The sequence below is a fragment of the Alexandromys fortis genome, unplaced genomic scaffold, assembly GCF_014885135.2.
Source record: "Alexandromys fortis isolate MF-2015 unplaced genomic scaffold, M_Fortis_MF-2015_v1.1 scaffold_146, whole genome shotgun sequence".
In the NCBI taxonomy this organism is placed as follows: domain Eukaryota; kingdom Metazoa; phylum Chordata; class Mammalia; order Rodentia; family Cricetidae; genus Alexandromys; species Alexandromys fortis.
Genome location: NW_026068042.1, coordinates 3,653,669 through 3,672,251, shown reverse-complemented (window position 1 = coordinate 3,672,251; position 18,583 = coordinate 3,653,669). Strand labels below are relative to the sequence as shown.

Below are 18,583 nucleotides of genomic sequence, written 5' to 3'. Positions count from 1 at the left end.
TTTGATCACATGCTCCATCAGTCCCAGTCCATCTAGCCTTGGTGAGCTCCCATTAGATCAGCCCCACTGTCACAGTGGGTGGGCGCACCCCCACGCCCACAGTCCTGACTTCCTTGCTCATGTTCTCCCTCCTGCTCCTCATTTGGACCTTGGGAGCTCAGTCCAGTGCTCCAATGTGGGTCTCTGTCTCTATCTCCATCCATCGCCAAATGAAGGTTCTTTGGTGTAGGAATACTTTCTTAAGGGAAAGTTATTTATATTCAAGTATACGTGATTGGGCAGCCAATGTGCAAAAGGGGATCAGTCCCTCTGGTCCTTTTCTAACCATCAGAGACGCTGATGGTGCTGCAAAAGGGCTGGCTGGTGGAGTGTTGATTTGCTGCCTGACTCCACCACCAGGTGGTGGTCTAGGTCTGAGTCACGTTTGCTCTTCCCTTTGTGCTCAGTGCTCTTCCTGTGTGCTGTGCAGCTTGATGTTTGCAGCCCAAGAAGTATGGAAAATGCTGTTGGTGTTTGTTAGAGTTAGACATACTTGCTTTGATGAAAGTGCAAGCGCAAGTGCTTCATCACGTGTGAATGATTTAAATGTCTTGATGGTATTTAACTCAGAGAAGCTTTCAGCTTCCTTTTCTCCTGGTAGTTCTACTTTATCATATTTAGAAAATTACCCAAGGTATCAAAGTAATGCAGAGACAATCACATGGAGTCACATATTACATTATAGAGACTGTGCTCTACTGTATAATTAGCTGAATTTGAATGATGGAGGATCTGAGGGTTCTGAATTTGGGGGAGGTACTGGGATTGAACCCAGGGTCTGATGCTATGCATGTACCCTACCATTGAATTATAACCATGGCCTCTAGAAAAACACTTAAAAGCCGAGTTAGCTTGAATACAGTAGAAGTCTTAGGTAATTTAATTAAACATTGCTTTTTATGAGCAATTTCAGAGTTAGGATTCAATGGTATATTATAGTTGATCATAAACTCTGTAAGAATTTAGAATTTGAAAGTTGTTAAATTGCCAAAGGGTTTAATTCATTTACTGAAATTCTTTAGTGCAAAGGTAGTGTTGAATTTCCATCTTAATGTTATTAGTTATTGGGGGGAGAAACGAGGAAGGGGAGTTCAGGCTAGTTCAGGGGAAATTATTGCTTACAGTTTGTTTCTGTTGCTTAAAATTTCCTGAACGTTGTCTCAGATTACAAGTTAGCATCACATATAACATTAGTGATAAGAGGATCTTTATATGTAGCTTAACTTTTTCCTTCCTTCCTTCCTTCCTTCCTTCCTTCCTTCCTTCCTTCCTTCCTTTCTTCCTTCCTTCCTTCCTCCTCCCCCCCCTTTCTCTCTCTCTTTCCTTTTTTGTTTTTTGAGATAGAGTAACAGCCCTGGCTAACTTGGAACTCTGTAGACCAGGCTGACCTGGGACTCACAGAGATCCACCTGTCTCTGCCTCCCGAGTGCTGGGAGGAAAGGTGTGCACTACCACTGCTCAGCCAAACTTTTCTTATTTAATAGAGAATTACAGAATTTGTCCAAAGAAACATAAGTGGTTAGTGCAGGGCAACATGTAGAAAAGTTAAGTACTTTTCATATCAGATCATGGGACTACCATATTGGAGGGCTGAAGTTGGCCTAAATAATTAATATAGAATAACTAACATCAGTGAATGAAGTATTGAAATAAACAAATTTTCCAAAGAAACTTTTTCCACATTCTCAGAAAATTTAAAATGACAACCTTTCCACAGTGTATTTTGTTAATGTCTATTCTCAAACAGAACTCTCAGCAGAACTTGTCTGTTATACTGGCTTTTGTGTGTCCTTGGGAATATTATTTTGTTCTTGCTGTATTTCAGCATCCCCTGTCCTCACCATTGTCTTTCCCACAGAGTTGCTATTCTCTGTCACCTCTCCTGTTTCTTACTTTTAGTACTTGTATTAGTTTGTCTAGTATTCAAATTTGTTCCCTTTTTAATTTTGTGGTATATTTGTTAAGACACATAAGGTACTGTTTCAGAGGCCTTAGTACAGTTAGCAACCCAGTGAATAGATGAAAGATCCTTTGGTTTTGTGGAGCTTCCATTGGGGGAATAGGACTGGAAATGGCTAGAGGCAGTCATTAAATAGCAAGCATAATGGAGTGGTAGTTTGCAGGTTAGTAGGTGTTATTATAGAAAAGGCAGATAGAAAGGTGGTTTAGAAATATTGGTCATTAACTGGAAAGCCAGGTTACCAGGTTTATTGTAGTAATTTAGAAAATGGAAAAAGGCGCTTGAGAGATGCTTTGGTAAAATAATTTAAAATTTTTATTCTCTTTTAAATTATGTGTGTGTGTATGTGCCTTTGTGAGGATATGTGAGCACAGTGCCAGCTGAGGCCAGAGGTTTCAGATCCCCTGGAGCTGGAGGTAGATTCATTTGTGAGCTGTGTAATGTGGGCTTTGGGAATTTGAACTCTGGTCTTCTTCAAGTGCAGTACATGCTCTTAGCTATGAGCTGTTTCTCTAGCACCCAGGCACTTTTTGTTTCTCATGTTAACCATCATTGTTTTCTTCAGGGACTTTGTCTTTGATTGAGATCCTGAAGTTCTGGAATAGGTTTGTGCCTGAGCTCTATCTAGTTAGGTATAACTTACCTAAGTACAGTAACTATTGCAAGTAGTTGTGCACGCTGCTGTTGTTTTCTGAAAGTGGAGGAAGGAAATGAAACGAAAGATGTGCAATAGCTTGTTTGGTGTGAAATGGATGATAATTCTGTTTTTCAAATTTATTACATTTACTCATTTATTAGAGGCAGGTGGGAAAGAGGAGAGGATAGATTGTAGTGCATGAACTGTGATGTTTAAGTAGAGTTCAGAGGACAACTTGTGGGAGCCAGTTCTGTTTTCTTTTAGATTTGTTCATTTTATCTTATGTGAGTGTTTTGCAGGCCTACATGTATGTGTGTGCGCAATTGGTGCTCATGAAGGTCAGAAGAGGGTATCAGATCCTCTGAATTGGAGCTATGCATGGTTGTGAACCACCATGTGGGTACTGGGAATTGAACCTGGGTCCTCTGCAAGAACCTTCCCAGCCCCTGATAATAATTTTTTTTTAAAAATATTCATTCATTCATTCGTTAATTCATTCATTCATTCATTCATTTATTTATTATGCCTACAATATTCTGTCTGTGTGTATACCTGCAGGCCAGAAGAGGGCATCAGACCCCATTATAGATGGTTGTGAGCCACCATGTGGTTGCTGGGAATTGAACTCAGGACCTTTGGAAGAGCAGGCAATGCTCTTAACCTCTGAGCCCTCTCTCCAGCCCCTGATAGTAATTCTTGATGAACCATGTTGTCTGAGAGTAAAATGTGTTCAGTGAAAACTTGTTTGGGTTGGTGGTATGAGGTGGTAACAGTTATAATTCCATGTGTTTGGGTTAGCGTGTTGATGAGCTGAGGAACACCAAGGGTAAGGTGTAAACTGCTCAGTTTTCTGACAACACTGACTAAACCATAGCCTCCACTCATTTCCCACGTGGCTCTAAGAGATTTCCCAATCCTTGAGCTGTTTTTACTTTAAGTTCCCTCCTTGTGCAGTGTGGAGGAGGGAGTTCTGCAACAGTGTTTATTGTGAGGGGTAAAATAAGATGGTCCCTGTAAAGCTGTGGATGAATGTTGACGCATATCTGTACTAGAAGGAGTCATCGGGATGTCACAAATATCAGGACCACTGTTTTCTCCCTGAGTGCTTTATAACTTGGCAACCACTGGTTTTTCCTCTCTCCAGTTGTTTCTTAAAAACGGTCTGCTCTGCTGCTTACTCATTTGACAGGAGCTCACTGGCCTTCTCAGTAAGGTCAGGAGCAAATAAATGAGACTTCTGGTCAGTTCAGTCAGCATTGGCAAGTAGAATTAATTTCTTGTTGTTTTGTTTTTCCGTTTACATTAATGTATTCATTTGAATTGAAAGGTCACATGTTTTATTTTATTTGATTACTTATTTTGTTGTAGTGTTGAGAATTGAACCCAGGACCTCATGGAATTTAGCTAAACCCTCAGCCCTAGTTTTGAGTTTTAGTATTAATTTATTTTTTCTGGGGGGGGGTATGATTCATCACAGGTAATTTTGATCTTTAATTTTTATGCTATTTTGACTCATCCTGTTATAGCACATGAAACATGTAAAGAGCACCATTTGTGAGCTTTATTTGTGTATTTTCTTTCCTTGGTCTGGAGAAGGAGGAAGAATAGGCATCTCTGGGTGTCCACTAGTGGCTGAACTTGCTTAGACTTGTACTAGTTTTTTCCTTTTGATAAATTAGTTCTATTAAGTTACTAAAGTCAGTCACATACTTTGTGTTGTTATTCCAGTTTAGAAAATTGTTTTGCCAGAATCTGAAGAAAGGCACAGTATTGAAGGCCAGGGAAGTTTGGCCAATGAATGAGCCTTAGAGTTGACAGTTTTTAAGAAACACTGGAGAGAGAATTTAGTTATCAAATTGTAAACTACTCGGGAAGAAAAAGGAAAATTTTAATGTCAAAAGCTCTTGACAGTTGTCTTCCTATAATAAATAAACTCTGCTTTTAATTTTCTGAGTCAGCATTAAGATATTTACCTATAGTAAGTTAAGCACATTTTAGCAAGTGCAAAACTCATGCAATAGGAATACTCACTCTTGTTGCAAGTACCAAAGATAAAATCTTCAGGCTTTCTGTTTAGATCACTTTTCTTATCAAATCTGAGGAACTTACCAAGTGAACATCACTACCTACTGATCCTAGTCTAAACAGGGAATGCTTGTGTTTTTGCTGTTCATTGTGTATGCCAAATAATTTTAGGCAAGTGCTTGCATGATTTATAGTAGTTGATTTTTTTATAGTTTTTAATTAAAAAAGTAAAGAAATATCCAGAGAGTAATTCTGCCCAAATTATGTCCAAATACAGAATATTTGTGTTGGTTTATAAATATTTGTGCATATATTTCTGTACTCTTACATAACAGTTGTTCTAGAAACAGCTAAAAAATTTACAGTTAGGATAACTCCATATTTCTTTTCCTGGCTTGTAGAAGAACTGTTGAAGGAGCGGCAGGGCTGCGTCCCCGGAACCCGGCTGCCCTCATGGCTAGCTTATGCCCGAAATAATTACACGGAAACTGTATTCTTTTAAACACTGCCTAGCCTGTTATCTGTAGCCTCTTACTGGCTAGCTCTTACATATTGTTCTAACCCATTTCTAATATTCTGTGTAGCCCACGAGGTGGCTTACCAGGGAGGATCTTAACCTGAGTCTGTCTGGAGTAGGAGAATCATGGCGACTCACTGACTCAGCTTCTTTCTCCCAGCATCCTGTTCTGTTTTCTCCACCTACCTAAGGGTTGGCCTATCAAATGGGCCTAGGCAGTTTCTTTATTTATAAGAAATCACACCCACATCAAAGAACATGATTCCTTTATTTACCAAATCATAGGAATGTTTTAATTTCCTGTGTGTTTCTGTTCTTATGGTATAAGATGCTCAGTGAGTAAGGCAGAGTCTTGCACATTCTAGCTAGGAAATAAAAGAAATGAACTTTAAAATAGTGTTGCAGTAAATGCTGATACCTGAGTGTCTTTGCCATATGTTTCTTTGGAGTCCCTAACATAAATGTGATGTATTTCTTGTGAGTTTGTTGTTGTTTTTCACAGGCAGGGTTTCTCTGTGTAGTCCTGACTGTCCTGAAACTCACTCTGTAGATCAGGCTACCCTTGAACCCAGAGATCTGCCAGCCCCTGCCTCCCAAGTGCTAGGATTAAAGGCATGTGCCACCATGTGTGACTCTTTATTTCTAGTTTTTTGAGAAATGTCCATACTAATTTCCACAGAAACTGGACTAGTTTTCATTTTTACCAGCATAGAAAGACCACTACAGCTTTAAAATGTTGGTGACAGAAACTGAAGAAGGTACTATGAACCAGAAAGGCCTCCTGTTCATTGGTTGGAAGAATTAAAATAGTGAAAGTATCTGTATTAACCAAAAGCAGTCTACAGATTCAGTGCAATCCCCATCAAAATTCCAGTGCCATTGTTCACAGAAATAGGAAAATAAATCTTCAAATTCATTTGGAAGCATAAAGATAGCCAAAGCAGTCCTGAGGAAAAAGAATACTGATGATTTCAAATTATATTACAGAGGCATAGTAAGTAAACAGCATGATACTGGTACAAAAATAGGTCAAGTTGATCTGTGGAACAGAACAAAAGGTCCACATACATCAGCACAAGCTCAAATCATCTGATTTTTGACAAAGATCCGAAAATGCACATTGGAGAAATGATAGCTTTGTTAACAGTGTTGTTGGCAATTGGATATCCCTAATAGAAGAAAGAAATTAGTGTGTTACCTCTCACCCTTCACAACAGTCAACTTCAAATGTCAGAGACTTCAGTGTAAGACTTGGAACTCCAAAAGTGTTATAAGAAAATATAGAGAAAATACTTCCAGATAGAGGCAGAGGTAAGGACTTTCTGAACAGGATCCTAGTTGCCTTGGAAGTAAGGCCATCAATTGACAAATGGGACTTCCTGATAAAAAGCTTCTGTACAGGAACAGAAGTAGTTAATTGAGTGAAGAGGCAGCTCATGGAGTTGGAGGAAGTCTTCGTCAGATATCCATCTGACAGAGAATTATTATCTAGAATATACAAAAAAGACCTCTAAACAATATGGAAACAAACAACCTAATCAAAACATGGGCTGAGGAGCTGACAATTGGGAAAAAAGAAATACAAATGGCCAGTTAACATGAAAAAATATTCCAACCTCACTATCCATCAGAGAAATGTAAATAAAAACTATATTGAGATTTCTTACTCCAGTCAGACTGTCAGTCATTAAGAAAATAAATAACAACAAATGCTAATTTTGATTTGTAGGTTTTGTGGTATTTTCTGTTTATCCTCAATTTATTTTATTCTGATTTTTGGAAGGTATCTCATTTTTCAAGGTTAATTTGTATTTTGTGTGTGATTGTACATGTGTGTAGAGGAGCAGTTGGTGTAGGGCATCCTCATTCACACCAGGAGGTGGTTTGAATTCTCTCTGTGTACATGTGTGTTACATGTGTGTATAGGAGCAGTTGGTGTGTGGTCCTCACACTCCAGCAGGTGGTTTGAATTCTGTGTGTGTGTTACATGTGTGTGGAGGGGCAGTTGGCCTGTGGTCCTTACACTCCAGCAGGTGGTTCTGAGATAGGATCTCTCGTCTGTGGTTTTCATGATTTTTTTGGAGCCTCTCTAGAAGGAATTTAGAAGTAATTTTCCTTGTAAAAATTAACATAAATCTGACAGATGTGGTTGCACAGATCTTTAATCTCAGCACTTAGGAGGCAGAGGCAGGTGGATTTCTGTGAGTCTGAGGCCAGCCTGGCCTAAAGATTGAGTTCCAGAACAGACAGGGACAAGACAGGGACCAGAACCCTGTCTTGAAAAACAAACAAATGAAACAAAAAAAGAAAAAAACAAAACAAATTTGAGCTGTATAACATGCTCTGTGCAGTGTCAATAGGGCTTACATGAAATTTAAGCAAATACAAGTTCCTTATGTAACTTTGCAAACACTATCTTAAATGAAAGTCAACCTTTTTGTAAATGTGAGAGTCGGAAGAGTCCTTTGTCTGTACTCCTTGTAGTTCTGGTAAGGCAAAGGGGAGGTTAGGCAGCTGTAGCTTACAGCATTACTAAGCATATTTGGACCTGAAATCACAGAAGTAAGTGTCTTTAGGACTTGGCATTCATGGGGCACAGCTTGGGAAAATGGTGGGCTGAAGTTGGTTTACAGATTAAAAAGAAAAGAGGCACAATGGCTTAAGTGACTCATGAGTATGTAGAGTCAATGAGATCCCAGACTACTCAACTCACAGCTTACTGAAGTGGAACAAAGCAACTAGCTTCACTTTCACACTGATGGAGAGGAAGCATTTTTGAAATCTTTTTCATGTCCTAGGAATAGTATGTATGTGTCTTGTGGTTTATTATTCAGTTTTTACTGCTTTAAGGTTGAAAACTTACACATTTCATACTTTGGCAGTTTAACCATGATGAACATTTCAGATTTCTTATTTTGAAAACTGGGCATCACTAATGTTAACTGTACTTGTTACAAATACACATGCTAGGGTGTGTGTGTGTGTGTAAATTGTTGGGCCTCAAGAAGACATTAGCTTCCTTAAACAGCCTTTACATAGTTCTTGTTTGTTATTTAAACTGACTGCTATCTTGGTTGATGCATCAGTTGCTACTACACTTGGGTGGGGTTGCTTACAAATTGCCAAAATATGCATATAGCATAGTTCATATGTACAGAATAAAGAATAGAAACCTTATAATATCAGAGTTCTGTCTTAAAAATAAAAATTTGCTCTTCCCTGTTGCTCTCCATTATTAAAATGATGTAGTATCTCAACTGGCACTTGCTGCTTTGGGGAAGAGGTGTATTTATTTTCTTAGTCTGAGCTATTGCAAAAGACATCAAGACCATAAAATTTGCATTACTATAAAAATAATTGTGCCATACTAGCATTATGAAAACAGCATTTGGTATACCGTGTACTTTCAGAAGAGTTCTAACAATAGAATTGTTTGTTATTAAAGAAAAAATTCATAGTTTCTGTATTTTAATGAATCTTGCAATCTAGAGCCTAGATTATACTAGTAGCTTTGACATGCCCAGTGTTATTTTAGGATTATATTTTATAGTTCAGGGAGGGTGTAGCTGATACTTTTTAAAAATTGTATCAAGGGAAGTTTCTTTTAGAAAACTAAACACTGAGTGGTGCTAACCATGTATGAAGGAGTCCTCTGTCTTTATCTCTCACACTCATTGCTTTAATATGAAGTTTGTTTTATTCAATTCTGTTACTTACCTCTCCAGCTTGTACCAATGATGTAGAAGGAAATCCCAGTTATTATATAATTGGACTGATATTTCAGTCCCTTCCTCTCGCAGTTTTGGGGCTCAAACCCGAGACCTCCTCCAGGATGGTCAAGTGTTCTTACTAAATTCCTAGCTCTTCCAGAGAGAATAGAAATGATTTGTATTCCCTGTGATGATAGGGAGGTAGGAGAAAGGGATATGGGATGAAGAGGGATGATAGAGTATACAAGACAGAAGTGCCAAAATGTGGGGACGCCACTCTCTCTGCTGGGTCTTGAATTGTGCATGTCCACCTTTTCTTAGCGTTAACCAAGCCTTGGTCTACATTTAGGATCAGAAAGATTGTTGATTCCTTTCTTACTGATTGTTTTTGTTTGTTTTATGTTCAGAGGTTGTGAGATAAAACTTAAAAATGAAACCATTTTAGGACTAATTGTCCAGTATTTGCTTTGACACAAATATTTAGGGTTGTTTATGGAAACTAATTCAAATAGTTGAGTACTTTTTATGGGCTGAGTTGAACTATCTGTGCTCTGGATGGGTTATACATTATGGAAAATATTACCTTTGTACAGACTTTGGCTTCAAATGCTCTTACTGGAAAATTGTATGATGTTTTTTCTTTTTGTGTTCTTTCTTATTGCCCCTTTCCTGGATGAAATTGATCCTGTTCATACTGGACTCTGCAGTTCACAAGATTCCTTGTTGACTCACCATTGGAGGTAAGAGACTGCTCTCAGATCTGCACGTTAGCATCGCCAGTAGAGTAGCTCTGCTTGGTCTTCCATCAGGCATTTATTTGATAATTTAGGAGTGATTTTATAAAGCAATACATTTTTTCAGTAATAGTAATGGGATGAGCATAGCCATTTTTTTTTGGTAAGAACTATTCACCTTTGTAACTAGTTACTGTCCCTTTAGGTACATTTTCTTTCTCAGTAAATAGAGAGGATTCAGCCCTAGATTCTATTTCTGTGATCCCTGTGTTGCTTCATCCCTGCTTAAATCACTGTCATGCTTCAGCAGAGGTGGGTATGCAAGAGCTGTCATCAAGGAGGCTTCACCTGGATAAGAGACCCTGGAGCAGAGGACCCTCCCTGGCACTGGGCACTCGTTTTGTTGCAGGCATTGTTCTTGGTGCTTGCTTTACTTCTCATTTAGTCTTCATCCTCGTTCTCATTTGGAACTCAGACAGGGATAAATTGTGACATTAAAAAAAGTTACTAGATGTTCAGAGAACCAGAATCATGTGAGCTGTGGTTGCAAAAAAGCTTGTAGATAATTGTGGAGACTTAGAAAAGGCAGAACAGAAAAAGCAGAGCACTGTGAGTTGAGGCTAGCCTTGAAGCCAAGCCAGTATTTACTATGTATCTTTACTTACTAGCCACACTATAATTAACAATCAACTTTCCAAAGCCATCCTTTCAGATAAGGCAACAGATTTCTGAAGAGGATTGTCCTGTTCAAATCCTGTAATATTTTTTAATCTTCTTTTAGATAGACTTTTCTTTTTTTTTTTTTTTTTCATTTTTCTTTTTCTCTCTTTTTTTATCTTGCTTTCTTCATTGACGCACGAGCCGAGTGATCCACCGCTAAGAGTCATGAGCGCCGGCTGGCTACGACCGGAAGCCGAGAATTAGAGTCACTCTCGTGAAGGCGGCAGCCATGCCAATGCGGGGCACTCAGGGAGCATGCTCAGCAACTGCTGTCTAGCGGCCGCCCCGCCGACAGGCAGCAGTGGCCATTTTAGTGCGGGGCGCCGGGAGCCAAGATAGACTTTTCTTTTTGCTCCAATCTTAGTATTTTTTTTTTCTTTTTGGTCTTACGCTTGTCTTTCTTTTTGCTTCTGTTGTTTGTTTCACTTTAAGAGCCCCCTTTCTCAGTTCCCAGTCTCAGATCATACTCTTCCTTTTTTTCAGAGTTGAGCCACTGCCTTAATTTTTTGTTTGTTTGTTGTTTTTCTAGATAGAGTTTCTCTGTGTAATTCACTGACTGTCTACTCCCATTGTAGATTAGACCAGGCCGGCCTCGAACTCACAGAGCTCCACCTGCCTCTGCCTCCTGAGTGCTGGGATTAAAGGTGTGGGCCATAGCCTTATATTCTTTATGAGACCATCTCTGATCTCCTTATACACTGAGAGTTGTTCTTTTTTTAATGGTTTTATAATAATGATTTCATTTAATTATTGAAATTATTCTTCTTAATGATGAGTGATGGCCTATGACTGTTTGAATCATCACTAGGGGAAATGAACCAGACCAGAGAAGCCTGTATTAACCTGGTTTGGCCACATTTTCTAATCGTTCAGTCTTAAAATCGAGACAGAGTGTAACAGTGGAAGGGTGCTGTGCTGTGAGTGAGAGGGACAAGGGTGGCCCGTGGGCAAGTCATTTAATTCTGGGCTGCAACCGTCAAATCTGAAAATGGCGATAACACTTACAAGGTTATTATAATTAAATGAAGTGATTTGTGGCCAACACTGAGCATAGTTCAGGAAATTTTAAATAATAAAGTAGAAATCAAAAATCAATAAGAAACTTAGAGACAATATTCATTTTTTTATCTGCTGAAGTTGAGGAAGTACCTTTTGGTCATAGAAATGAGAAGTATGAGCCAGAAAAGGCTAGAAAATTTTGTTTGGCTATGTAAAGAGACATAGTTTTGTATATGAAAACATAGTTAAAGGTAATTCAGGGCCTAGAGAGATGGCTTACTTGCTGCTCTTACAGACAACCTGGGTTTGTTTCCTAGCATTTGCACAGTGCTCCCAAACCTGTAACTCGAATTCTAGGGGATCAAATATCCTTTTCTATCCTCTTTGGGCCACAGGCATGCATGAAGTACACATACATACATGCACACAAAACACTCGTACACATAAAAATGAATAAATCTTTGAAAACTAAGGCAGTTTGGAGAAAGTAAAAGATTTATTTAAGATATTAAATCTCTTTGAATAGATAAACTATCTTTTCTATTTCTTTTGCACAAAATTGTGTTAAGTGCTGTAAGTAGTTGATAAAATAATTGTAAGTGATACACGATAATGTAATTGTGTATTAGTAATGTTAGAGATGCAGCTTAAAGCAGTAGCATTAGGTAGAGCTGCTTCCATGTGGAGGGTGTTAGTAAGGAGAATAGAGTTAGAGGTCCACATCACTAACCAAGTAGCATTTAGAGCAGTGGTTCTCAACCTTCCTAATGCTGTGACCCTTTCACACAGTTCCTCATGTTGTAGGGATCTCCAACCATAAAATTATTTCATTGATACTTTATATTTGCTACTGTTATGAATTGTAATGTAAATATTTGATACATAGGATATCTGATATGCGACCCCTGTGAAAGGGACGGTCAGCCCTCAAAAGGATCATGACCCACATGTTGAAAACCACTGATTAACGAGTAAATTTCTATTTAAGTTCAGTGAGAAGAGGACCTTATTTTCCCATGTTACTATTTTTATTTTTTATTTTATTTTTTTGGTTTTTCAAGACAGGGTTTCTCTGTGGTTTTGGAGCCTGTCCTGGAACTAGCTCTTGTAGACCAGGCTGGTCTCGAACTCACAGAGANAAGACAGGGTTTCTCTGTGGTTTTGGAGCCTGTCCTGGAACTAGCTCTTGTAGACCAGGCTGGTCTCGAACTCACAGAGATCTTCCTGCCTCTGCCTCCCGAGTGCTGGGATTAAAGGCTTGCGCCACCATCGCCCGGCTGCATGTTACTATTTTTAGTGCAATAAATTGTACATACATAGTAGGCACAACTTTAATAAATATTTTTTGGGTAGATGGGTTGGTGGGTGAATGGATGGAAAGATTACTGGAATAAACTTGATGGGGCTGAGGTTAGGGGTAGAGAGGTCTTTTATTCATAATTTGACAGGGTTCAAGCGACAGGAAATAAAGCTTACTGTTTGTGTTTTAATGTGCTCAACAGTCTTCGTAGTTTGACCGAACCTACTTAAGATGGAAAGCTTTGTTTTTGCACCTTTGAATGCTATCAGTTGTAGAAATGGCTTAGAGTTTACTAACTACTCTGGTTAAATATTGGGGCTGAGTGTATGGAATCTGTCATCTTTGGTGAAAAGTATAAAGGAAGAATATCATGATCAAAACTGAGTGATTGTTATTTTCTGTTAGTTTTTTTCACTCAGTGATTTGAAGTTGTGTTGTATCTTGGCCAACTTGATTTTTAAAACAATTTTACTATTAAGCTTATTGTTATAAGGAGATAAAATAATTAAAGATGGTCACTACCCCTTTTTCTGGTAGGAAATACCAGTAGGGTTTTTGTTGATTTTCCTTTAGCTTGGAATACCACAAGTGCTGCCTGATGGTTTGCTGAATGGCAGCCATTCCCAAATCTCCTTCTGTAGGTCAGAGCTCAGTCAGTTCCATTTCACTACACACTGCCTGAGAGGCAAAGCAAAGCCAAGGCAGGAGGGTGCTGGAAGCATCTGCATGTTTAATTTTAGTATGAAGCTTATGTTTTAGCCAGAGATAGGTATGTCTCCTTCCAAATTTTAGGAACAGAAAAATAATTTTAGTAGAGACAGTAAGATGTGGGAGACTTGCAGTTGACAAAGCTGAGTTTAAACTTCACTTTTCCCGTAATAAGTCCCATGAATGAGCCGGGTCCCTTTGTTGTAAGTTTTAGCCATTTAACTGCCACATGAATCTAATGAAATTGTCAGGTTATAGTAATTACGTCAGTAATCTGATATGTTGTCACTGAGTGGACCATGTGTGCAGAGTCGGTTACTTCTCTCTGTGGGGCTGACCCCTTTTCATTCCTGAAGACTAATAGCACTCATTAAGCTTTATGGGAAAAGAACTTTTATCACTTGTCAAGCCAGGCAGCGTATTTCTATTATATTTCTAATTTTGTGTGGCTCTGTGTAGCTGCTGATGTATATATACTTCCCTGCTAGGTTTAGTGGTACTTCTGCCTTAGAGACATTTTTATTGACATTTCTGAGTCTGAGTTACATTTTGTGTGGTACCACTTACAGATGTCTTCAATTAAATGTAGGTAAATAAATGGGATTATGTATCAGAGGTCAAAAGATTCCTGACATTCTCTTTAGAGTCAAACTTTGCCAGCCAGTCCAGTAGGCTGTGGTCTCCTTGTCATGTTTGGAGAACAGAGGCAGCTGCAGCACAAGTTAATAGATATCAGATCATGTGTCAGTGTGGGGACTTGGGCTTCTCTTTAGGTGTGTCCTTCTGTGCCTTCATTTTAGATTAAGTCCTCTGTCTTAGGAGTTATAATAATTACCTACTGAGAAGCTGGCATCTCTAATATCCAGGGTTATGCTTATCCCACTTCCTGTATTAATTGTCACAGAATATCTACCTCTTACAATGAAAACTGAGCCCAGAGAGAGAGATCTGACTGGGTAGATGCTGGGACCCACAGCCAACAATATGGGACAAGAAAAGCAAGGTGGGAAGGATTCGATAGGACAGCACTGCTATGAGGTGCTCACATTCGAGAGTCTTACTTGAAGGAAGCTGGCACTCAGAGGTGGATTTAGTGAACTTCAGAACAGGATTTATGAACCTTTGCATTGTGGGCATCTTGTGAGGATTGGCGCTAACCATGGTTGGAAGCTCAGCTGCATCTCTAGCCTCTGCCCACTAGATGCCAGTAGCACCCTCTTCACCAACATGGAAAAACAGAGCCTTAGATTAGACTTTGCCAAATGTCCCTAAGAGGCAAAATTGTTCACTCTTGAAAACCATTATGGAATGTGTATAGGGAGAGAAGAGTTAATGAGCCAATGGTGGAGATAAGATAGAGTGGTAAAATGTTTTCAGTTCAGTAAAAATAAGAAAAGGTAGGAAAAGTGAAACAAAAAGGTTAACGGGACAAATACATAATACTATAAGACCAATGGCAAAATGGGTTTCTTAAATCTTACTAATTATTGCATTAAATATAAAAGTCTAAATCAAACTTGTCTGCATGGGCATTTTTATCTTTGCAATATTCCAAACTATCCAGTGACTATACATGGCCATGGTATTACATTTGAATTGTTCAGAGTTTTGTTTTCATTAAATACCAATAGCTATACTTGGGCAGTGTTTATACTGTTGTACACTGTAGGGCCACATATTCCTGTTAAAAGTTAGAAATTGTCAGACTAGGTAAAAGAATACAAGCAACTTTACCCTTAATGTATGTTGACTTAGAGGTAAAAGACTACAGTAAGATGTTCCCATGAATATTTACTGTAAACACATTTGATAGGCTGTCTTTAAATCAGACAAAATAGTCTTCAGGATGGAAACTGAGGACAGAGGATGCTTCATAATGAGAAAAATGTCAATTATATTCTAAAATGTGATTCACTCACAAATAAAAGCCTCAAAATAAAAACTAATAGAAGTGACGGGAGAAATAGTCAAATTCAGTAACAGTTGAAGATTTTAGAATAATTTCTTGATACTTTGAGAAAACATTTAGACAAAGTTTGAAGTAGTCTGGAAGACTTATACGTTGTGGTCACAGTTTTATTTAATGGATGTCTATTGGTATTATATCCTTCAGTGACAAAAAGTCATGTTTTGAAGTCAACCAAGACATAAACTAGATAGCATGGTTCATTTGTAAAGCTTTCCCTGCTTTAGCTGGCTTCCCAGCTGCTCCTATTGTTTTTGTTTTGCTCAGTACTGAGACTGGACCCAGGGCACGGAATAGTTTAGTCCAGTAGTCCATTACAGAGCTATAGCCCCTTTGTTGCTCAGATTTAAAGTTTTAAGATAGCATACAAAGTGATGGGTTTCATTGTAACATTTTAAAATGGTTGTATTTTTCAAGTACATAAGGATATTCACTAAGCCAGAGCATATTTTGGATTATTTTACAAAGTTCACTAAATTGAAAAAGAGTTGAAACTATAATTAAATTGGTGTTAAGAACCAGCAGCATGCTTATAGCACTTTAATAATAACAGGAGAGCTGAGTTAAAAGTGGGTAAGTGGCGCTTCTCCAGAGGAGATCTGTCTAGAAAACATAGGGGAAAATGACCATTGATACTCACTTTTGAAATGGAAGTTAAAACCACAGTGGGAAATCACCATGAACTCATTTAATGGCTGCAGTGAAAAGATCGATGGAGATTGGCATGATGTGGAGAAGTCAGAACTCTTTTACTTTGCTGGAGGGAAGGTGAAATGTAGAACCATGGTTTGGCTGTTTTTCAAAACATTACAGTTACTATATGGACCAGAAACTCACTCTTTATGATTATGCCTAAGTGAAATCAAACTATTTATCCTCATAAAGTACCATGCATGAATTAACACAGCAGAATTATTCATCATAGCCAGAAACTAGAAAAATTCAAACTCTGTCAGCTGGTGAATAAATACAATGGAATAGTAGTCAGCCATAAAAAGGAACATGGCTGAATCTTAAGGAGATTTTAAAGGATGACATAAGTCAGACATAGACTATATTGTGTTCCCTTTATGTGACTTATACAAGGGAAATTATAGTCAGAAAGCAGGTGAGTGGTTGTCTGATATTGGTAACAAGTGTGGAAGGCTTGGGAATTTTGCAGGGTTATAAAAAAGTACTAGGATGCTGGAGAGAAGGCCCAATGAAAAAGCACTAACTCTAGTTCTCAAACCATTGTTCCAGCTTCAAGGGATACAACACCCTCTTCTGGCTTCTGCGCACAGCTGCCTTCATGTTCACATATCCATGCAGACAGACAGATACATACACACACACACACACACACACACACACACACACAATTAAAAAAATAAGTCTTAAAAATTTCTAAAGTCAGATTATGGTTATTGTTTCAGTTTCATAAATTTGCTGCAAGTTCATAGAATTTTGTACTTAAAGTGGCTAGTATTATGATACACAAAGGTATCTCAGTAGAAGTAGATGTATCATTTTTGAATTCTCAAAGTATTAAAGATCATGTCACATGACTGGGCATGGTGGCACATCCCTGTAATCCTAGCAAATTGCAAGTGGAGTTAAGAGGATCAGAAGAAGTTCAAAGTCATCCCCAGGTAAGTAGTGAGTTCAGGGTCAGCCTGGGCTACATGAAAACAGAGAAAAAGGGAAGAGTAGATTTAACTCAGTTTGGTATCCTCCCTATTATATCCTTCAATGTGGAATGTTATTTACAGTTTTAGTGTTCTTTAATATAGTAGTATTGGCATCAAAATCAGGCACAAAGATAGTGTTTTCTGGCTCTACTATCAGCAGAGGCCTTCCCTGATAAAATAATTTCATCATAGCCGGGCTATGGTGGCGCACGCCTTTAATCCCAGCACTCGGGAGGCAGAGGCAGGCGGATCTCTGTGAGTTCGAGACCAGCCTGGTCTACAAAAGCTAGTTCCAGGACAGGCTCCAAAGCCACAGAGAAACCCTGTCTCGAAAAACAAAAAAAAAAAAAAAAAAAAATTTCATCATGGTTATTACCTAAATAAAAAATTAAAATATAACATAGTAAATACAGTTTTAATTTTAAAGAAAAGAAACCTGTTTTGGAGAATGGTTAGTAGATAATGTCGTGAGGTGTAGTCTACACAGTGAGATTCAGGGGGTTTCAGACACGTATACTTCTTGTGAGGCATTGTACCACTTTTGGAATATGGCAGCTAGAGCACCATCGTCGGACAAGGCCCATCTATCCTGCACTCCCATAGCTGTGAGCCACAGTAAGTCTTCTTAGAAAACACCTCGTCTGCTGAGCCAGCAACCTCTGTAGGAGCAGGTATGAGGGAGCGACCTCCGAGGGACCAGGCCTGAACCAGTGATCTCTGTGGGACTGGACCTGAGCCAGGAACACCTGGTGGAGCTGGCCCAAGAGAGCAACTTCCGCTGCCTCAGACCCAAGCCAGTGACCTTTGCAGGAGCAGGCCCATGCAAGCGAACCCTGTAGGAGCAGACCTGACTGGCCTCCAGGATTGCAGAGCCACCTCTGGGAGCGCCTAACAACCTCCAAAAACACTTGAGTGACCTTTGGCTTGAGTGGAACCATGGCCCCGACTGCATCACAAGGAACAACCATCTGAGCTTTGGATCCACTGGCATCTGGAAGAGTTATCACCAGAGACATAACCCCAGCTATGCCAATCAGAGGAAAAGATGAGTAGACAAGTAAAGACATTCACCACCACAAAGAACCACATGATACCATTAAACACTAGTGACTCAAACAGCAAGACTTGAACACCTCAATACACATGACACAGAAGAAAATGATCTAAAAAATAACTTTAGGAGAATGTTTTAAGCCCTTAAAGAGGAAATGAAAACTTCTCTCAAAAAAAAATGGAGAAAAAGACAAACAAAAAATTGGAAGAAATCAACAAACCCCTTAAAGAAAACCAAGAAAAAGCAAACAGGTGAAAGAAATGATTCAAGACTTGAAAACCAATATAGAAACAATAAAAAAAAAAACTGAGGGAATTCTGGAAACAGAAAATATGGAAAAACAGGAACCACAAGTACAAGCATAAACAGCAAAATAGAAGAGATTGAAGAGAGAATCTCAAGTGTTGAAGATACAATAGAGGAATTAGGCTCATCGGTCAGAGGAAATTAAATCTAACAAGTTTAATACAAAATATCCAGGAAATAGGGCTGGAGAGATGGCTCAGTGGTTAAGAGCATTGCCTTCTCTTCCAAAGGTCCTGAG

At 38.8% G+C, this 18,583-nt stretch overlaps 1 protein-coding gene across 10 annotated transcripts in view; it reads left to right on the top strand.

The window, feature by feature from the left end:
* The window catches only part of Ate1 (arginyltransferase 1), a 110,326-nt gene that overhangs the window by 31,042 nt on the left and 60,701 nt on the right, over positions 1–18,583 (top strand). For all 10 annotated transcript variants that reach the window (XM_050165931.1, XM_050165926.1, XM_050165924.1 and 7 more), the window contains one exon: positions 9,596–9,628. In XM_050165931.1, coding sequence (XP_050021888.1) covers positions 9,596–9,628 — 33 coding nt within the window. The remainder of the gene's footprint in view (positions 1–9,595; positions 9,629–18,583) is intronic.